The sequence below is a fragment of the Myiozetetes cayanensis genome, unplaced genomic scaffold (assembly GCF_022539395.1).
Source record: "Myiozetetes cayanensis isolate MyiCay16 unplaced genomic scaffold, myiCay2020 scf32, whole genome shotgun sequence".
NCBI classification, from domain to species: domain Eukaryota; kingdom Metazoa; phylum Chordata; class Aves; order Passeriformes; family Tyrannidae; genus Myiozetetes; species Myiozetetes cayanensis.
This window is the reverse complement of record NW_026087544.1, coordinates 1,845,082-1,864,103: the sequence shown is the minus strand read 5'-3', so window position 1 is coordinate 1,864,103 and position 19,022 is coordinate 1,845,082. Positions and strand designations below refer to the sequence as shown.

The 19,022-nt window shown below is 55.3% G+C and overlaps 1 protein-coding gene across 2 annotated transcripts in view; it reads right to left on the bottom strand.

Annotated features, from left to right (window-relative positions):
• Positions 1 to 18,755, bottom strand: part of CDK18 (cyclin dependent kinase 18) — a 33,374-nt gene extending 14,619 nt beyond the window's left edge. The window contains exons 1-2 of one of the 2 annotated variants that reach the window (XM_050326906.1): positions 18,136 to 18,755; positions 587 to 721 (exon numbers count right to left, since the gene is read on the bottom strand). In XM_050326906.1, the coding sequence (XP_050182863.1) occupies positions 587 to 710 (124 nt within the window). In that variant the 5' untranslated portion in view covers positions 711 to 721; positions 18,136 to 18,755. Of the gene's footprint in view, positions 1 to 586; positions 742 to 18,135 lie in introns of both variants that reach the window. The other variant, XM_050326907.1, reaches the window with a different exon arrangement.
• Positions 18,756 to 19,022: the final 267 nt, after the last annotated feature.

Below are 19,022 nucleotides of genomic sequence, written 5' to 3'. Positions count from 1 at the left end.
TGGCTCTGCCCCCCAGCCCCAGAGCCTGCCCCAGCCTGCACCGAGGGCTGCTCTGTTTGCACAGGGGATGTGCCCGCTGGGCTCAGGGAGCTGTTAACTCTAAACCTCCCTGGGAGCCTGAGAACAGCCTGCCAGGGGAAGGCTGTGGGTCCAGGATGGTTCACTGACCTCTGGGTGCTGCCCAGGAGAGCGAGAACAGCCCCCTTGGCTTGGGGCAAGCATCAGCCTGCAGCCCTGGAGAGGGCTCACAGCCCACTCTGGGGCAGGTAGGAGGAGATCCCACGCTTTCCCACTCCCAACCCTAACCACAGATGTGTCATTCCTCCCCATTTCGTGCAAATACCTTTCCCTCCCATAAGACTTTCCTTGTGCAAGTATAAATCTCTCTTCACATTTAATGACAAGGTGTTATTAATCCTGGTGGATGGATGGATGGGGAAAGCAACACCGAGGAAGGGGAAGGAACTTTCCACACACCCCCCAGAGAACGGCCTGGGGGCTGGAGAGGAGAGCCCTGCTGGCAGCACTGACCCCAGATGCTCCTGACCAGCCCCAGCACCACCTCAGGGTCCTGGGGGCTCCTTACCTTCATTCCTCTGGTTGTTGAGCTGGTTGAACTGCTCTGTGAACTCTGTCAGTGACTCCTCGATGGTCTCTGTCCGTGGAACCGAGAGTGAAAACCTCCTCTTGAAGTTTTTCATCTTGTTCATTTTCCCTCGTGCTGCCAGGGATGGCAGAGCCCTGCAGGGAAGGGAGAGCAGGCTGAGAGGGCTGGACAACACACAGGATTCCTTCCCCCCCCCCCGGCCCCACAGCTCCTGCTCTCTGGGGCTTTGGCAGCATCCCAACCCAAATTTCCCCCCATCTGGGGACCTGCAGGGATCCCCTGGGACATCCCCATCTCTGAGGCACCACTGCTGTGTCAGAGCAGAGGAGGAGCCCCGTGGCCACCAGGGGAATTGGGTTCCTCATTTTTTAAGAGCTAGAGATTTGTCAAGAGGTGCAGGGAGCTTCTTTTCTGAGCCCAGCACAGGGCTGTGCACACTCAAGCCACAACCACCAACACAGGCTGTGCCTTATGGCATCCTTGGAAACTCCGGGAATGCCTGGAACGGGGAAGAGCAGGGTAGAAATACAAGGAAGAGTAAATAGAAGAGACTCAATCCCACACTCCTCCCTGTTCAAGGAGGCCCCTCTCCCCTGGCAGTTTGGTGTCTGCTTTGCCCTTGCACAAAAGACTTCCTGAGCCAGCAGCAAAGAGCTGAGTGAAGCCAGTCTGGGCTGGGGGGATCCCCCAGAGTCACAGCACAGGGAAATGCTTTGACCTCTCAGCTTCCTCGTGAGCCCCAGTGACTCATCCTGATGGGCATTAGAGTCGCCTTAAGCTGGAGATCTGATTAAAGCCATAAAACCCTTAAAGGAAGAAAACCCTCCAGGGGCACATGGCAAAGTGTGCTGGGTCTGAGCAGCCACAGGAGCTCGCTCTGGACACTGCTTTGCCTTTCCTTTCCTGCTTTGGCTCTTCCCAGCCCCAGCAGCACGGATGGGATCAGGCTGGAAGTGCTGTCTGGGCAGGGTTTGGGCTCCAGCACCAGCCCTGCTGCTGTTCCTCCTGCCCAGCACAGACATAGCACCCAGCCTGCTGTCCTGGCAGCTCCCTGCTGTCATGGAATCATGGAATGGCTTGGGTTGGAAGGGACCTTAAGGGTCATCTCATTCCACCCCCTGCCATGGGCAGGGACTCCTTCCACTAGGCCAGGTTGCTCCAAGCCCCGTCCAACCTGGCCTTGGACACTTCCAGGGATGGGACATCTCACTCCTAAATGGCCACAGCTCTGTCCCTTCCAGTCCCAGGCCTGAGGAGGTTTGGGTCTGTCCCTCTCCCCAGTCCCAGGAGTGTAGGGATGCTCCTCCAGCATCCTTTATCCTCTCACCTGCCTGGCAGGGGATTTTCCATTAACAGCTCTCCTCTCCTTAATGCTGCTCTGACCCACCGACTCCAGGGAGCATCTTGAAGGGGTAAATCAACCCCTGGTACCAAACAGGCACCAAAACTACCCGCAGAGGTTCTTTCCTGCTGCGAGGGGCTCTTTCCCGCACCAACACACGCATCCCGAGCCTTCCCCGCACCCCTGGAGCAGGTCTGCCCCCTACTCCTGGGTGTCCCTGCTCTTCCCTGGCTGTCCCCTCTCCCCCCCCAGCCCCTTCTGAGGCTTATCAGCACAAACAAACGGTGATCGCATTCCGGGCTGATGCGATCAGACACCGCATCCGGGAGCCGGCGCATCCCGGTCGCCAGGACAACGGGAACACTGGGGCTGACATGCCTGCATCTGAAAGCTTAGCAGATTATCCCTCAGCAATATAAACACTCCCGTTTGGGTGCCTGCCAGGCTCTGCGGTGAGGCACGGCACCCTGCAGTGGGTGAATCCCCTGAAAATCCCCGGGATTCACCTGGATCCTGGGCACTCACGTGCCTCAGCCACCCCCACTCAGCTCCCACCTCTAAGGCTGCAAACACCTTAAAACTGAAAGCTCAGTCCCGCCTGGAATCAGGGCTGGGGTGTTTGCTGGGGGTGGGAAGGGAGGCTGGAGGATGACAGACACATCCACTTCAGCCTCCAGACACTGAAATGTTTCCTCAGCACTACAGAGACGTGCCTTGACAATAAAGATGTGGCACTGGTGATGCTGCACTAACAAAGTCTCTGTGCTGGTGCCTTCCTCGTGGTCCAAATAACGCCTTCAATGTGACTCCTCACCTTGCAACCCGAGTGAGTCTGAACCAGGGCACTGCTGGTGTGTGGAAATGCTGCTAGTGCTGCAGGTACCTAAGGAAACTAAACCCACCTGGAAAACCAGTGCCAGGTTTCGCTCCTGACCCTGCTGAAGTGGCACAAAGGAAGGCCACAGGGGCTCCTGTGCTCACGTTTTCATGTCGGCTCCAGACCTGCAGAAAACTCTGCTCCACAAACCCCAATCCTTCCCTCCTCCTTTGCTTCCTGCAGGAATGCCAGCAGCTCCAGGCTGCTAAATATAAACCTCCTGGGAGAGGAACTGGGGTGGGGGTAAAAACAGCCCTGGGATGGCTCCCTGCCCCTCCTGCCACTCCCGAGCTGCCCCGTGCCTGTTCCACGCTCCTCATCCTCACGGCTGGGGCTGTTTCTTCCAGCTACACCTGGACCTACTCAGCCTCTCTGGATGGAGTTCACATGAAAGAGTTTGTCAGCTGGAATTTATGGGGCTATTCCTGTCCTCAGTCCTCCCAGAGGAATTCTCCCTGGCCCCAGTGGCCATGAGGTTCCAGCCCAGCCCTCTCCCCCAGCACGGATTTCAAAGGCAGAATTCCTCTTGGGTTGTGGGGTTTTTTTCCACCACACAAGGAACCTCAGCAACCCCTGCCCTGGGAGGCACCAGGGATGGAGGGAGCTGATGGTTCCCAACGTGCACAAACATGACGTCGCACGAGGGAAGGAGCAGTTTTAAAACGGCAACGAGGAGTTCAGGCATCAGCGGGAGGAAAATGAAATCACCCTGGTTGGAATGTGGCCAAGGAACAGGGATTAAAGCCAGCAGGGTGAGTGATCTGCATTCACTGTAATACAGTCGGATAGTAAATACTTGGCTAAAACACTTCAAAGAGCCCAAAGCTGAATCCCATCAGGAAAGCTCCTCACGGGATCAAGACAAGAAGTTAACGATCCTTTAAACGCTGCATTCAGGGCAGTGACCACACTCAGGGAACTGTTCCCGCAGGCATCCCGGGCTGGGACTGGCCACATGGTCTGTACACCAAAACCTGCTGGTTCCCCGCCCTGCAGTTCTCGGGACAGGTATTTTAGGCATCACAGGTGAGAGAAACTGTCCCCTTTCTCCTCCAGCACGTGGCAGGGCTTTGGAAGCAAAGCTGTGGTGCACTAACTGCTTTATTGCTTTTCACAAGTGCTAAGGGGCTCTGGTTTTTTTCCTTAGCATTTTAACAGCCTCCTGCCCCCATTTCCCAGCGGAAAGAGTGGAAAGCTTGGAGGGAATAGTTTGCTTCTTTTAAAGCTTTTTTTTTTTTCTTATTAAATCCCCAGAGAGATTAACACTTCTGTTTGCAAGGCAAAATGAACAGTCCTATTCAGCAGTTACAGCTCAGGTCCTCAGAAGTGCATGGGAGCAAATGGGGAGTGAGCTGAGGCTGTCCTGGGGAGTCAGAGGGAAAATGCTCAAACACACACCAGGGACCATGCTGAATTCCCTGGGGCAGCTGGGAATCCTCCCAGGGTGAGAAGGGAGGGGCAGGGAAGGATATCAGCCCCTGACCACCAAATGAACATCTCCTTGGCCACTCAGCTGCTGGTCTGAAACCCTCCCTGGGGTGACAAGCTCCCTCCCCAGCACAGGTGCAGAGCACAGCCTGAGTGGATCAGTCCTGCAGTGGGGACTGGGGCCACATCCTGCTCAGTGCTGGGATGGGCCGTGGTCCCTGCCCGGCAGGAAGAGCAGTTTGCAGGAATTCCTCTCCCCAGAAGGTGAGTGATGAGGGGACAGAGCAAGGCCAGAGCTCTCCTCCCTGCACATTTGCCTCCCACAGCTCAGGTCAAGATCCTGCAGGGAAAGGAGCACAATCAATTCCTATTAATCTACGGGAGCCCTGTAGCAAACAGCAAGACCATCAGCCCAGGGCAGCCACTGCCCTGGGCATGATTGAAAAGGGAGCTTGGGATCCCCAGGGAGCCAGTCCATCCTCACTCTGCAATTTCTTTTCCTCCTGTGTCACTGCCTTCCGTGATTACAACGAATGCAGCGCGCCAGGAACGTGACTGTGGCAGCCAGGAGGTCACTGTCCCCCCCTGGAACATGCACAGCCGGGAGGAGGCTTGGCAGGACAAATGATCCTGTGGCAAATGCCTAAGACTGGCTCCCAGTCCGGCTCTGACCCTCTTGGAATGCCTCGGCTTCCCAGAGATGGATCAAGAATGAGGACACTTCCTCCCTTCTTCCCTCCCAGCTGGGTGGCATTCCCTTCTTCCCTCCCAGCTGGGTGGCATTCCCCTGGGATGTGATGCCCTGTTCCCATCCCTCCTCTGCACAATTCCAACTGCTCCTTGGTGAGTTGTTGTCCAGGCACAGGCACAGCCACGTGGAGCACCTGGGGATCCCTGAGGCAGACACAGGGATACCCTGGGAAGGGGGGATGTTGTGGAAAAACTTCCTGCCAGCCCAGCCTTCGGAGACTTTATAGAACCACAGAATCCCAGACTGGTTTGGGTTGGAAGGGACCTTAAAGCTCCTCTTGTTCCAACTCCTGCCGTGGGCAGGGACACCTCCCAGCATCCCAGGTTACTCCAAGTTTATCCAGCCTGGCCTTGGACACTTCCAGGGCTGGGATGAGAACCTGTGCTCCACCCAGGGGTGGGAGGGCAAGGAAAGCCCTTTGCTGGGTGCACATTTCCCCTCCCATTTGTGCCGGTGCTGACAATGAGCCCAGTAACAGGAGCACACAAAGGATGTTTGTTCTGCCTTTGTATTATTTTGCCTTTCTCAGCCCCGTGTGGTGCAGTCAGCAGCTCTCCCTTGGCTCTTCCCTCCCCTGCTCTTGGTGAGATCAGGGCAGCTCCGAGGAAGGCATTAAAATGACAGTCATTATTCCAGCAGCCTCCAAACACTGGGCACTTATTCCCCTAACCTGAGAAGAGTGTCCAGTGTTCAGCTGGAACAACAATAGACTGCAACTGTCCAGTGTGGCCACCCCAGCCGTCCCTGGGGTGCTGGGGGGGAGCTCAGGGCTCACATTGTCCATGCCCTGACAGTGTCAGTGCTTCCATGGTCCATTCAGCATCCCCAGGGGATGAGCAGCCTGGATTCACAGCCACTGTGGACCAGCAGATGCCCTGCTCCATCCCATCCCACCCATCCATCACGTGGGTTTGCTCCAGGAGGGCAGGCAGTGGGAAATGAGTCTCAGCAGGAACCACGGGACCTTTCCCCCCTGAGACAGACACTCCCTTCCATACCCAGTGTTGCTACAGCAGCTGTCTAAGTCATTGAGACTTAATTTAGGGTCAGTTGGGAGTTCAGGGCACGTGTCCCACCGTGGCAGCACTGCCTGATCCTACAGCAGTGTGACCACGGCCCAGGAGACCTGGGAGCAAAGAGCTGTGCTGGGATTGCTGGGCCAGCAGCACTTCCCAGCTCTGGCAGGATGCTCCTGGAGGTGCTGCTGCTGGGCTGGGTGATGTTTAGCCATTCTCCCCCTCCCCCTTTTCCATGACTCACATTCACCTCCCATCCCTTTATGACTCGTCCTTCACAGCTCTGGGTACCCCGAGCACGGCGATACCAACACAAGTAATTACTGAGGAGGAACAAGACCAGCAAAAACCAGCCTGGGCCTTGCTTTTATGGCACTCAACTGATTACTGACTGACAATTAACCAACACAATCCAAGCTGCATCCCAGCAAGGCTGGCCCCAGCCCTGCCTGCTCCTCATGAGCCCCTGGAGGGCACCTGATGTCCTCTCCCAGCGTCACCTCCTGCCATGTCCCACCCCACAGAGGGTCCTAAATGTCCACAGACACCCAGCAAAGTGCTTGTGGATCCTGCTGAGTGAAAGACACTCCCAGAAAGACAAACCAAGCCCTGTCACCCCAGCAGCTGGCACTCAGCATTCCCGGGTGGCTGCAGAGACAGCGGAGAAGGTGCCAAGCTTCCAGCTGCCAAGGAGTCGTTCTCAGGAACATGAAGCCTCTTATTTTCTCTCCCAGGAGCGTTTAACCTGTGGCTGAGTCTGTCAGCACCTGCCCTTGCTTTATTGCTGCATGGGAAGGAGAATCCACGTTATGGGAGAAGATTCCCGGTGTAGGAGAGCCCAAGCCCCGCTGAGTCTCTCCCCCAGGAACGTTCCCAACACACCTGCAGCTCCATCCCACTGGATGAACCCTCACACACGGGTTATGTAGGGTCTGCTGCCTTCCTAACTGCTGTTTTCTTTCCTCCTTTTACTTCTCCCCCCTTTTTTTTTTTAATTAGAGCTTTCGTTCTTTCCCAGCCCACACAGAGCTCCCAGAGCTGCAGGCTCGTCTGTGGTTGCAGACAGGAGCACATGGAAAGCCGGGATTCACTTTCCCTGCAGTGGTCAGGAGGAGCCAGGAGGGGTTGTCTGCTCTGCCTCAGAACAGCAAACGCTGGAATTTTCCTCCTGTGCCCCCAATGATTTCATCCTGCACTCAAAGCCTCCCTTTCTGGCACGTGAGGACAGGGCTGAAAGGAAGGGATGGCTGCAAAATGAGGACTGGGGAGGGGAGTGAGTGTGATTAATCCCTTCATCTGAAATGTGGAAGCAGCCCCAGGAGCTGGCTTTGCCCAGGGGTGTGACCAGAGCTCAGCTGGCACCTCGGGGACAGCTGAGCAGGGGGATCACACAGCCCTGGCTCCCCTTCCTAAAAGCATTCCTCGGGAGGGTATTTAAAGGAACACAAATGACATCCTGGACACCCGATAGCCCCCGTGGAATCTGAGAAATGCAGCCACCTCTGGGGCAAGGAAAGGGAGGAGGGGGGGACAGCAACCAGCACAGCAGCCCAACCGTGGTGGAGGGAAGAAATGCAAGCCAGATCCTTGAGAGAAGCCTTACCAGAGGGATCCTGGTATCAAAGGATCCTGACAGGATCAAACTCCCCCAGAAAAAAAAGGAGAAGAGCTTTAACACAAACAGAAGCACAAGGTTTACAGGGAGCAGCAGCACCACAAGCACTCGGAGCGATTCAGGGCTCGGGCTCCTTGCCACAGGTTTTCTGGGAGACCAGAAAGGCCTGCCTTGCTCTGCCCTGACAAAGGGGGCTTAGAAAAAGGCTGAAACCTCTACAGTCCACCTGGATTTCCATGCCCCCCAGGCCTGGCAGCAGGAGGAGGAGCTGTGCAAACAGGTTGGCGTGGGATTAGTGCTTCCCTCTCACCCAGCAAGCTCCCAGTGGAGATCCAGCAGCTCCTCGGAGCTGACACCGCTACTAAACCAAACTCCCACCGCCCTTGGACTGCTCCTTCTGCTGCAGCAGGGGAAGCATGAAAGGGGATGGTGTTCCTGACCTACTTGTCCCCACTCCAGCACCTCCCAGTACCAGCTACGGGCTGGGTTTCCCCCAGGACGAAGCTCTGGAGCAGTGGTGCCCCTGCTTGGCATTAGGCACACAAAGCCCTTTGCAGCAAGCAGGGTTTCAAATCTGTTTTATTTAAAGCTCTGGAACGGTCACATGGCAGGAAGGTGGGGAGCAAACACTGCGAGTCTCCTTCCCTGCCAAGGACTGCACTAATCTGCTATTTAATCTTAGCCCAGTTGTGAGCCCACCCTTGGAGGGCTTTGTGCACGTGGATTTTCCCCCTCAGGTGTGAGGGAAGAGCAGCCACACAGGCAGGGAGCACGGGGAGCCAAGGCTGGGGGAATCAGAGGGTTTCAAAGCACTGCAGGAGCTGTAATTGCTTTTGGATCCCTCTCCCCCAGAAGGAGAAAAGCAAAGCTGCAACAACATCTCTCTCTCATCCCAACCCTTCCTCGTCAGGATGATCTCAGCGGTGCTCAGAGCCCCCAGCCAGGGTGAGATGTGCAGGGGGGCACCTCTGTGACCCTTCCTGGCTCTGCTTCCCAGATCCAGAGCCTCAGGATGAGGGAAGGGATCTCCCTCGTCCTTGCTCCAGCTGGTGAGCAGGGACTTCTGTCCCACTGAGCTGCTGGAGGAAGGCAGGGGATTGAAAAAACCCTCCTGAGCCAGGAGGTGGCTGCCAGGGGTGCCAGTGTGGTAAGAGCAGTGTTTGGAGGCAGCAGGCTTGGCAAGAGCGTCGCTGCCACGATGCCAGGCCATGGGACATGAATGTGAACAGCTCCAGGGATGGCTCTCCCTTCTCCTTAAACCATTTTCCTCGGACACAGGGGTGCCACAAGCAGGCTGTGGATTGCCCAAGAGCCCTGAGAGGCCCTGGGGTGGTGAAAGCTTTCCAGGATCCCAACCTGGCAAGATGCTGCCTTCCAGGAAACTGTCCCTGAGGGAGCATCCTCAGCCATCCCCGGGGACACCCCCCTCCCTAAAACCCTCGCCCCAGCACACCACAATCTGTGATATTTTCATGTTAAACCAAACACGGACGGGGCTGGATAGGGAATAGAGAGATCCCAGGTGAAACATGTACAAACAGATTAAACATGCCCCAGTGCCTGCAAAACCTCTGCTCACTTCCCCACGGAGGGCAACATTTCATGCATATCTGGGAACTCTGTGAGCACACAGTGTTTAGATAAACCTTGTTCCTTGTTAAACTGTAAATAACATCTGGCTCACCGAGCCAAACCAAGCCCCAGCTCCGTGTCCTCAAAGCTGCAGTGTCAGTCATGGGGATGGCAGACAAAGCAAGTGTGTTTGGTGGGGCTTAAAATAATGAATTTATCTCTTCTTTCTTCTTTTTTTTTTTTTTAAGATAATTTTTCCACTTCACTCCCAGTCCACTTCCCCCCCCCGTACTTTAAAATCTATCCCAACCCTCCACTGAGTGCTAGTGGAGTCCCCCACAGCTCCAGTGTCCTTGACAAGCAGGACTGGTTTCTGCACGAGCCTTGGAAACTGGGGGAGATAACAGAGCCCAGGGGAGATAAACAGAGTGAAAGAGCACGAGGGAGAGAGATCTCTCCCGGGAAAACACATGGCTGGGCTCACAAGTCCTTGGACACTGCTAGGAGGAGAGAGGTGCTGGGGCTTGAGCACGTGCTGATCCCCAGCCTGCAGCCTGCTGTGCTGCTGAGAGGCATCAGAAGCACAAACCAAGGGAAATAAATTCAAATAAATTCGAATGTAGAGCTTTTCCCTCCCCCTGGGTCAAAACACAGAGCTGTTTCCTTGTGGTTTCCACAGGAGTCCAGGAGATTCCAGGCCACGAAAGCGGGATGGGCAGGGCTGACGCTGAGCAGGGCTGCTCAAAGCTCGCTGGGGTGTTCTCAATCCTCCTCTCCTGCCTCACCAGCTGATAAAGTTGTTGCTTCATAGGAGATAAGGAAGGATTATAATCCTGAGGCCCGAAGAGAGGGAGATTTGGGCTGTGTTCACACAGCAGAGCATCAGTGCCCCCCTCCCCTCTCCCCACTGCACCCAGCTCTTATCTGCTGCCCCACCGGTGGGGTTGGTGGTACACACTGCAGCTGAGCGTGCTTGCCATGCTATGATAGTGCAATTAGTTGCACAATTAATCGTTAATAAGAAGGGATTGAAGGGGATTAAGTACTTAAATAGAACACATGCTGCTAGTGGTAATTTATAAAAGTACTCCTTCTCCCTCAGACACTGTGCCGTGTTTTCCTGGAATTAAAATGACTCGAACGGGCCTTTTCTCTGCACCTTCTGCTCTGAGGAATTGGCTGTTTCCACCCCTGTGTGGCTGCCCTGGAGTCTGAGGGGATCCAGCAGCACGATGGGCTCCCCCTGTGCACTCCAGGTTTGCCTCCCGAGGGACAGGGCATCAGCAGGAGTGCTGGGAAAGCTCCTGCTGCTCCTGCTCTTTTCCAGGGGCTTTGGGAGTCGTTGCTAAAGCAGGGGGATGGTGGAAGGGAGGGCTGTGAGGGTGGTGTTGGGGGTGTTGTGATGGTTTGTTTAAGGGAGGGAGCAGTCTGGGGACACAGAGACACTCTCTGCATTTAAATTTGGACGAGGCACAAACCAATCCCTGGCTGTAACCAAAAAGAGCAGGAAAACCACCGGTCCTGCCTCCTCCTCCTCCTCCTCAGACTCCCCAGGCACACAGTGTTGTTTCTCTGTCCCCCTCCAGACACCAATTTACATTGCAAATGGTGTTTCCAAATTCCTGCCTAAACCCCAGGCGCTGGGGAGGCTGCCCAGGTGCTGCCAGACCATCCTCAGCCTTTTTGGGACCCTTCCAAAGGGCAGGAACAGCTCCAAGGTGCCTGGTCAAGGCAAGGGACTCCAACTCCCACCCCTGCAGCTTCACATCCCCGTGTCCCCCTGTCCCTGTGGCTCCAGGCAGCTCTGGGTGGTGACAGGATTTGTGCTGGCCCTGACAGCCCATCCTCCCCCACCTCAGACCCACAGCAGGGAACTTTTCAGCCTTGCATCAAACATCAAACCAGCAGAAAAACAAACCCCTTGGGCACCCCTCAGGGGTTTCTTGCCTCGACCACACAAGCCTACAGTGAGTCCTGGCCCTGCCGAGGTTTCCTCTGCACTGGGCAGCATTCCAGACTCCAGCTCTTCCTCCAAAAAAACAGATTATTCCAGCTGATGGGCAAGGGCACAGTGCAAGTTCTTCCCCTGCTCTGGCTGAGGAGGCAGTGAGGGGTGACACAGGCTCTGTGCTGTCCCCCAGGTCCTGTGGACACCCCAGTAACAGGCAGCATTCTCAGCACACCCATCCCAGTGGCACGTGGGGACCAATTCCACTGCATCCCATCCCAGTGGGCCACGGGGACCAACTCCATCATATCCCATCCCAGCGGGCCACTGGGACTGAATCCATCACATCCCATCCCAAAAGGGCCATGGGACTGAATCCATCACATCCCATCCCAAAAGGGCCATGGGACTGAATCCATCCCATCCCATCCCATCCCAGACGGACATGGGGACCAACTCTGTTGCATCCCACACAGAAGGTCCCAGCGCCCCACAGCACCACTGGCAGAGCAGCTCCCTGTCCCTGCCCAATCCTGGGATAAAGAGAGGCTTTGAGTGCCCGCTGCTGATGCCCAGTGAACACCCAGGATCAATGCCTGCACTGTGGGGTGGGTTGGGAATGCTCCCCTCAGGCAGGATGGGGAATGTTGGCAGACCTGCAAAGGGCTCCTCCTCACAGCCAGGGCCAGGGGGATGTGGCTGTTCCCTGCTCGGGGAACCAACACTGGCCTTACAGTGCCCTTAACTGCAAACACGGAAAGCAAACAGAGAATTCCAGCCCCGCTGGAATCGGATCCCGGCTCGTGGGGCGGGGCTGCAGCCAGACATCAGCACGGCAGGGATCGGGAGGACAGATAAGGGAAGGCTGGGATTTGTGAGACCGTTCCTGACCGCCCGTACTTCCTGCATCCCGCGGCACAGCGATGGCTGCGCAGTGATTAGTTAATAATTACAAGCTCAGGAGCGTCTCTGTGGCAGGAGGGAGAGGTGCTCCAGGCTGAACGCGGGGTTTCCGTATTTTCCGCCTCGCGCTGAAAAATTTGGAGCTGTTTATCCCGGGTCGAGCATGGGGAGCAGCTGCTGGAGAGGTTATTGTGCCCAAAGGAAAGTGGGAACAGCCCCTCTGTGGTCACTGCTCCTTCAAGGAAGGCCCAGCAGCTCAGTAATACCAGCTGTCCTCCAGCCTAGTGGGAATCTGGCTGTTATCCCCCCTCCCACTGAGGCAGGAAAATAGGAAAACTGGAGATGGGATGGGGCTCACCTGAGGTCAAACAGCAAGTCAATGGCACAGCTGGAAAAGAGCCCAGGAGATCTGGCCCTGGATCCTGTCTCCAAACCCTGCATCCTACCTCCAAATCTGGAAATCTACCCCAAAGCCTAGATCCTACTCCCAAAACCTGGATCTTGCCTTCAACCCTGGAAACCCCCTCCCAAGCCCTTGATCCTACCTTAAACCCTTGAATCCCACCTCTAAAACCTGGATCCTGCCCCTTCAACCCCTGGATCCTGCCCCTCCAACCCCTCCTGCAGCCCCATTTCCTTTGCTCTGCTGTTCATAGATCACTGCAGCACAGATTTACTGGATCAGGACTTGGATCCTCGATTTCTGGGATCTCCTGAAGATCACTGCAGGTCCCTGGCTGCATCCTTGGGTACCTACAGCTCATCATTTGCTCCAGCACAGGCTTGGCACATCAGCTGCCAGTCTAAAAGGTTTTCCAGCAAATAATTCAAGTGATAGAAGGCTCAAATCCAATCTCCAGGTGATATTCCATGCTGGAATACAGGAAAAAAAACAACCCCAAACTGATGAATTCCTAAGCTTGTGCATGTTCCCAAGTGCAGAATTGAGGCTCCTGTTCACGAACCTTGTCAGATTCAGCAACTAAAAAAAGATGCAGCTTCAAGAGTGGGAATTTCTGGGAGGAACAGGAGTGAGGGAAAAGCAATGCCTGGGGAGGGGGGTGGTTTGAGGATAAATCCAACTGGGATCAGGAATCACAACCCCTGAGTGACCAGCATATTAACAGTGACTGAATAATTTAATAGACCCAGTAAAAAATAAACTGCTTCAATCAAAATAGAGAAATTTCAGGGAAAAAAAAAAAAAGGAACGTTTGGAATGTTTCTGCTTCCCCAAAAAAAGGCACATTTTGATTTTTTTTCAGAGGTTTCAGTGTTTACAGCTTCGACAGCCTCTCCTTTTTTAATTGAGCAATTCGATTAAAAGTCACCAGAACGACAGCAACACCCCACAAAACCGGTCAAATCCAGTCCCCTGCCCCGCTCCAAAGCCCCCAGCTGGGAAAATTTGGGTTGTTTTACAGGAAACAGCTGAGCAGTTCAGAGATTGTGAGAGAAAGAGAGGGAGAGGGGTCATGGAGAAGCCTCCAGTAATAAAAACATCACTGCATGAGCAAACTGAAAGGGTGCCCAAAAGCCAAACAAAATTCATGTCATCCCAGAGCCCAGACAGAGAGGGGCTGTTTAATACAGACCAGCTCATCAGAGAGAGTTTAAACCTCTGGTTGCAGATCCAGGGCCATCAGTGAAGGGACTTGCTAGCCCCAGGAATATCCCCCCTGCCTCAGTTTCCCCTCGGATAAATTATGAGGACAGAACTGCCAAGGTGAATTGTTTGGGTGTAAATTATCAAATTAGTAAGTAACAAAATAAAAGAGTAGAAAAAAAAAGGAAAGCAACAAAATAATTGGATTGGATGCACCACTAATTGGAGTGTCTTCATTGGCAGTGCCTTTCCTTCCAGCTGCACACAGAAACCTTCCCCTTCCCAGGCACTAAGGAAAGGGCAGTAAATCCAACCCTGCTCCATCCTGTTTGCTCCCTCCTCTCTGCATCACAGTAGCAGCTCTGATGATCCCCGTGCTCCTGCAGTGCTGGCAGAGGTGCCAGGTGCCAGGCACTGACAGCTCTGGACCCGCAATTTGCTGCTCAAATAATGCCTGATTGTTGTCCTGGCAGTGCCTGCTGGGCCCAGGGATCGAGGCTCTCGTGAGGAATTGTCCCCGCTCTAAAAAGCCCCACTTAAACCCACGAGGGAAGAAAAAAGGGAAGCAAACACAGGTCAGGCCAAGCCGAGACCTCTGAAACGTTCCACCTGAGCTGCTGCAGGAGCCCTGGCTCCTGAAAGGCAGTGAGCATCAATCCTTGGAAACAGCAGCTCAAACACCCCTCAGTGTGATCACTCGTGGAGTTATTTACCCTCCTAGCACCCCGGGGTGGCTGGGATGGCCCCTGCTGGGAGTTGGGGGGGCACAGAGAAGCCACAAACAGAAGCAGAGGAGCTGGTGCTGGCAGCGGGATGCAGGTGCCCCAAAGCCTGGAGCATCCTCCCGCTCCACGAGCTGCATTCCCGCAGGTCCTGCATTATGCATTCAGCACCGGGTGAGAGTTTTAACAGGAGCCCTTCTGCTGCTCAGGTGTGAAAAGGAAGGGCTGGATTTTCAGCAGGGATCAGCCCAGTGGGCAGGGATGCTGTGGTGGGGACAACGTGGACATTTCCCAGCAGGAATGCGGCGCGCCTGCAAAAATCCAGCCTTAATTGCAGCGGCTTGGAGCTCATCCCTGAAGCAGAGAGGGAGCCCAGAAGGCGAGAGAGAGAACACAGGTCTCGAGTTGGGAGACTGGCAGCTGGAATGAGGCGAAGGAGGGAGGCAAAGAGAGCAGGAGACAGATGAGAGGTGGCAGCGGTGGCAGGAGCGCAGACAGAGCCCAGCCGGCTCCCGGGGCTCACCCGCTCTGCTCTGTGGCTCGAAAATAATTCCACAGCAGTTTCTTTTCCAGCCAGGCTGCCCAGACAAAGACACCAGCAGAGATTGTGAGCGACTGAGCAAACAAGCGGCAGATGAGCAGCACTGGCTGCAGGCAAAATGCTACCTGAAAAGAAACCCTGATTAGAAACCTAAAGAGAGAGCAAGAGATGCTCAGGCTGATTACGGATGACTCTGAGAAGTTAATTGTTCACCAGATTGTAATCTGGGCTTTTGCATCTACATTAATCAACAGGTTGCTTTCTGCTCTCAGTTTTCCCTTTACAAACAGCAGGAGCAAGTGAATTTAGAGGAAGGCCAACCCAGCAGGTCAAAGCTCTGCGTGGATGGAGTGTGCTGAAAGCAAGCAAAGGGCCTTTTTTAAATAGAGACCTTTCGCTGGTTTTCTACCTGTAAAGAAGCAAAACAAGACCACGGCAGAGAGCAGAGCTGACCTTTCTAGGTGTCAGTACACGAGTTACACCCAGCAGAACTCACTCCAAGCTGGGTTGGGATCTGCTCTGAACTGGCCCCAGAGCCAAGACCCCCTGCCCTCTTGCTGGAGAAGCTGCTTTAAGTTTGCCTCAATTTCCCTGAGCACGGAAGGAGAATTTGGGAGGCTCCTACTGAGTATAAACCCTCTTGGAAACCCTTGCTGTTATTTGACGTGACTCTCAAACACACATCCCGGATTTTCTGGAGATTCTCAGACCTCCTGGCCCAAACCTCAGGTCTGTGTGGAAGCCAGAGGAATGTCTCGGGGTTTACAAGGGTTGACCAAACATTCATTTCTCTCCAGAAGGCCAGACCAAAGGGATGGTCTCAGTGGAAGCAGCAACGTGTGGATATTTTAGTGCAGACATGACCTATGGAAAGCACAGAGATGGGTTTCTGTCTGACCAGGTGACAGGACACAGGACAGAGAGAACAGACGGATCTCATGGGCTTGGGAGATCAGAACTCAACTTCCCGAGCTACCACAGGCTCCTTGTAACACCTTGAGCCATTTTGCCTCTCTGTTTTACCACGTGCAAAGTGCAGCTGCCTTCATCCACCTCATCTAGATCCAGTGCCAGCAACAGAAGGCAAAATCTGTCCCCTCCAGCCCCCCTGCTCAGGGCTGTACCCTGACAAACAAGCCAGTGGCACTGGCAATGAATGCACATGAGAGGCAGCAGATAAAAGCTGATAAAGCTAAAGATTTAAAGCAGCTCGTTTGGGAGTCAGTAAAAATCAGCCAAGCACATCCAGCTGCATTTCAGTCACCTGTAACCTCCGAATATGTGACACCATCACTTGGCTCTGTCACTGGCTCGGCAGCAAAGCCTGTCTGAAGGGTCCATTCAGGGGCCACAAAGAGCTTGTTCAGTGAAAAGGGGCCTTCGTGGCACTGAGAGGAGGATTTTAGTGCTTCCACGCCCATCCCTGCCAGCATCCCAAAGCCCCACAGAGCTCAGGGAGCAAACCTCTGAGAACAAAGCAAGGTCAAGTGTTAACAGATGGGGGGACTCAGACATGGGGATATGGTGGTGACGTGTCCAAGGTCAGGCAGAATCCGTGGCAAGGCCATGGACAGATCCTCAGAGTCCTGTTTAGTTACAAATTTTTCTCTCTTTCTTTCTAGCCAAGTAGGATAAGAGAGGGGGAACTCCCAGCTGTTACTGGCGAGGTTGTTCCACTACTCCTTTATTAACTGCTCTCATTTGGACTTGGCACCAATATTTTCCAGCATGGGTGAGTAAACCTGAGCACTTGGAAACAAACCTGCAAGACCTGCCATCAGAAATGGCCCTGCCTGGAGAACGGACACCAAAACCTGCTCAGAAGTTTTCTGGCATGCCAAGAGCCTAAAAATCAGTGCAACTGTGAGCTGGGTGCCTCACACCTACACACAGAGATGAAGTCTCACTGCTGAGGTGCCAGCTGGTGAACCAGGTGCCCTCCTACTCCTGCCTCTGCTCCTCCTGTGCATGGGGCTCCAGGACAGTCACCTCCCATCTATGTGTCTTCCCCCGGGGAGGAAAGGATGCTCTAGGCTACAAATGCACTTTGAGATCTCAGTGTGCCCCCACTGACGTGTTCCTGCTGACACAAATTGTCCAGTTATCTCGTGGCTGGCTGGCTGCACCAGGAGAATCTTTTCAGGATCACGGGAACTGGTTTTCATGACCTCTCCCCAGATGGGGTGACCCAGATGCCCTGGCAAAGCCTCCTGAGGCAGGGAAACAAGACTCTGCTTGCATTTACCACAGTTCAGCTGTGGGGAAGCACATCTGCAGATCTTTGTGCCGCCCCATTACCGCTGAGGAGGAAATTAATCCTGTTTCCTTGCAGGGTCCTGTCTGAAGGCACTTGCCCTTTCACAAATCTTATCCAGAGGCTCTTAACTTTTTGCCTGATGCTTGTTCAAAGCCCTTCCCCTTCAGGCACCTTCTCCAAGCCCGACACACACACACACACGTCACATCACACTGCTCATCTGCTTGATGCACAGCACAAAACCCTGTGCCAGCAGCCCCAGGCCTGACCCTGATGGTTCTTCTTTTCAGAGCAAACGCCACTGTTGTGCCAACACGCTCATTCCAGGTTGTTTTCATGGAGAGATAAGCCAGTCCATTAAAGACTGACTTTTCAGGGGGTAGGGCTGGCACGGCAGGGAGAGCAGCCCTCGGGAGCGAGGAGGGGGACAGGCATTCTGGGGCAAGTTCTCCCACATCCCTGGGAACTTGTCAGAGCAACAGGCGGGCTGGAGAGATGCAGCTGATAGCGACGGCCACAAAAAAAATGCAGCGCAAGGGGAACGCCGGCTCCTGTCTGAGCCGGGGAGCCCACCACGCAGACCCCGGGTGTCAGCACCCCCATGCCCCCAGGAACTCTCCCACTGGAAGGGTCCCCCCAGGACCTTCACAGCAGGACCCACGCCAGGGGTGTCTGCCAAAGTTGATAACCAGTGAAGCATCGACCAGAGCTCCCTAACCCAGGTTTAGGACCAAAACACGCGCAGGAATCTCCCACAGCAGGGCACAGACAGGTATAAATTCTCGGTATGCGCTCGGTATGGAGCCGAACCCTCTCTCCCCATACCTCCAACTTCAGCTCTTCCCTCCCCTCGCACTTTCTGCCGCAAAGAGTCCCAAAGGCAGCGGGGCTGGCGGGGAAGGGGGGATGGTGCGGGCAGGGACCCCCATCCCCTCCGCGGGGGCACTCACCGAGCAGGTCTCTCTCCCTCCTGCCGTGTCCCTTCCTCCTTCCTGCCGCCGGCACGGCGGGGCCGGGGCAGAGCCGGGGCGGCGCTGCGGGAGCCGCGGGGCCGCTCCGGGAACGGGCCGGGCTGGGAACGGGCTGGGAACGAGCCGGGAGCGGTGCCGGAGCAGAAGCGGAGCCGGTGCCGCGGAGGGTCTGGAGCGGCGCTGATGCCGGAGCAGGAGTCGGAGCAGGAGCGGGTTGGAGCGGTACCGGAGCGGGCTCAGAGGCGGAGCAGGAGCAGGAGCGGGCGCTGGTGCCGGTGCCGGTGCGGGCGCGGTGCGGGACCCGGCGCGGTGCGGGAGCGCTGCCGGCGCTCGGCTCGGAGCGGCGCTGGCTCCTCCCCGCCGCAGCCCCGGGATAAGGAGCCCGCTCGGCCCCGCTGCCCCGGCAGCGCTGCGGGCAGGGACACACGGACACACGGACACGCACACGCTGATCGCAGCCTCGCACCCGGGTCAGGGGAGTTCCCTCCTGCGGCTCTTCCCACCCGTCCCTGAGGCTCTTGGCAGATGTGCCGGAGCGGGGGCAGCCCGTGAAAGCGGGACCTGCATCCCCTGAGCAGCCTCCTGTCGCTCTGTCGGTGGGGTTACGTATTTAGCAGCGGCTCCGCCATCCGTTCCAGCTACTTGTTGTCTTATATTTAGTCAAACATTCTCGGTTTGCCAGAAATAGAGCAGCCATGGAAATAAATCAGGCTGACTGGAGGTGCCAACATTGTCTGCCTGAAACTAATTAATTTCTTATATCCTTAGCTATATTAGTCCTCGCCTTCCCTCTGCAGCCCGTCCTGCCTGTCAGCAGAGCTGCTGTAATTAGTGGGTATCGTGCCTAAATCTGGGGGATGTGCAGG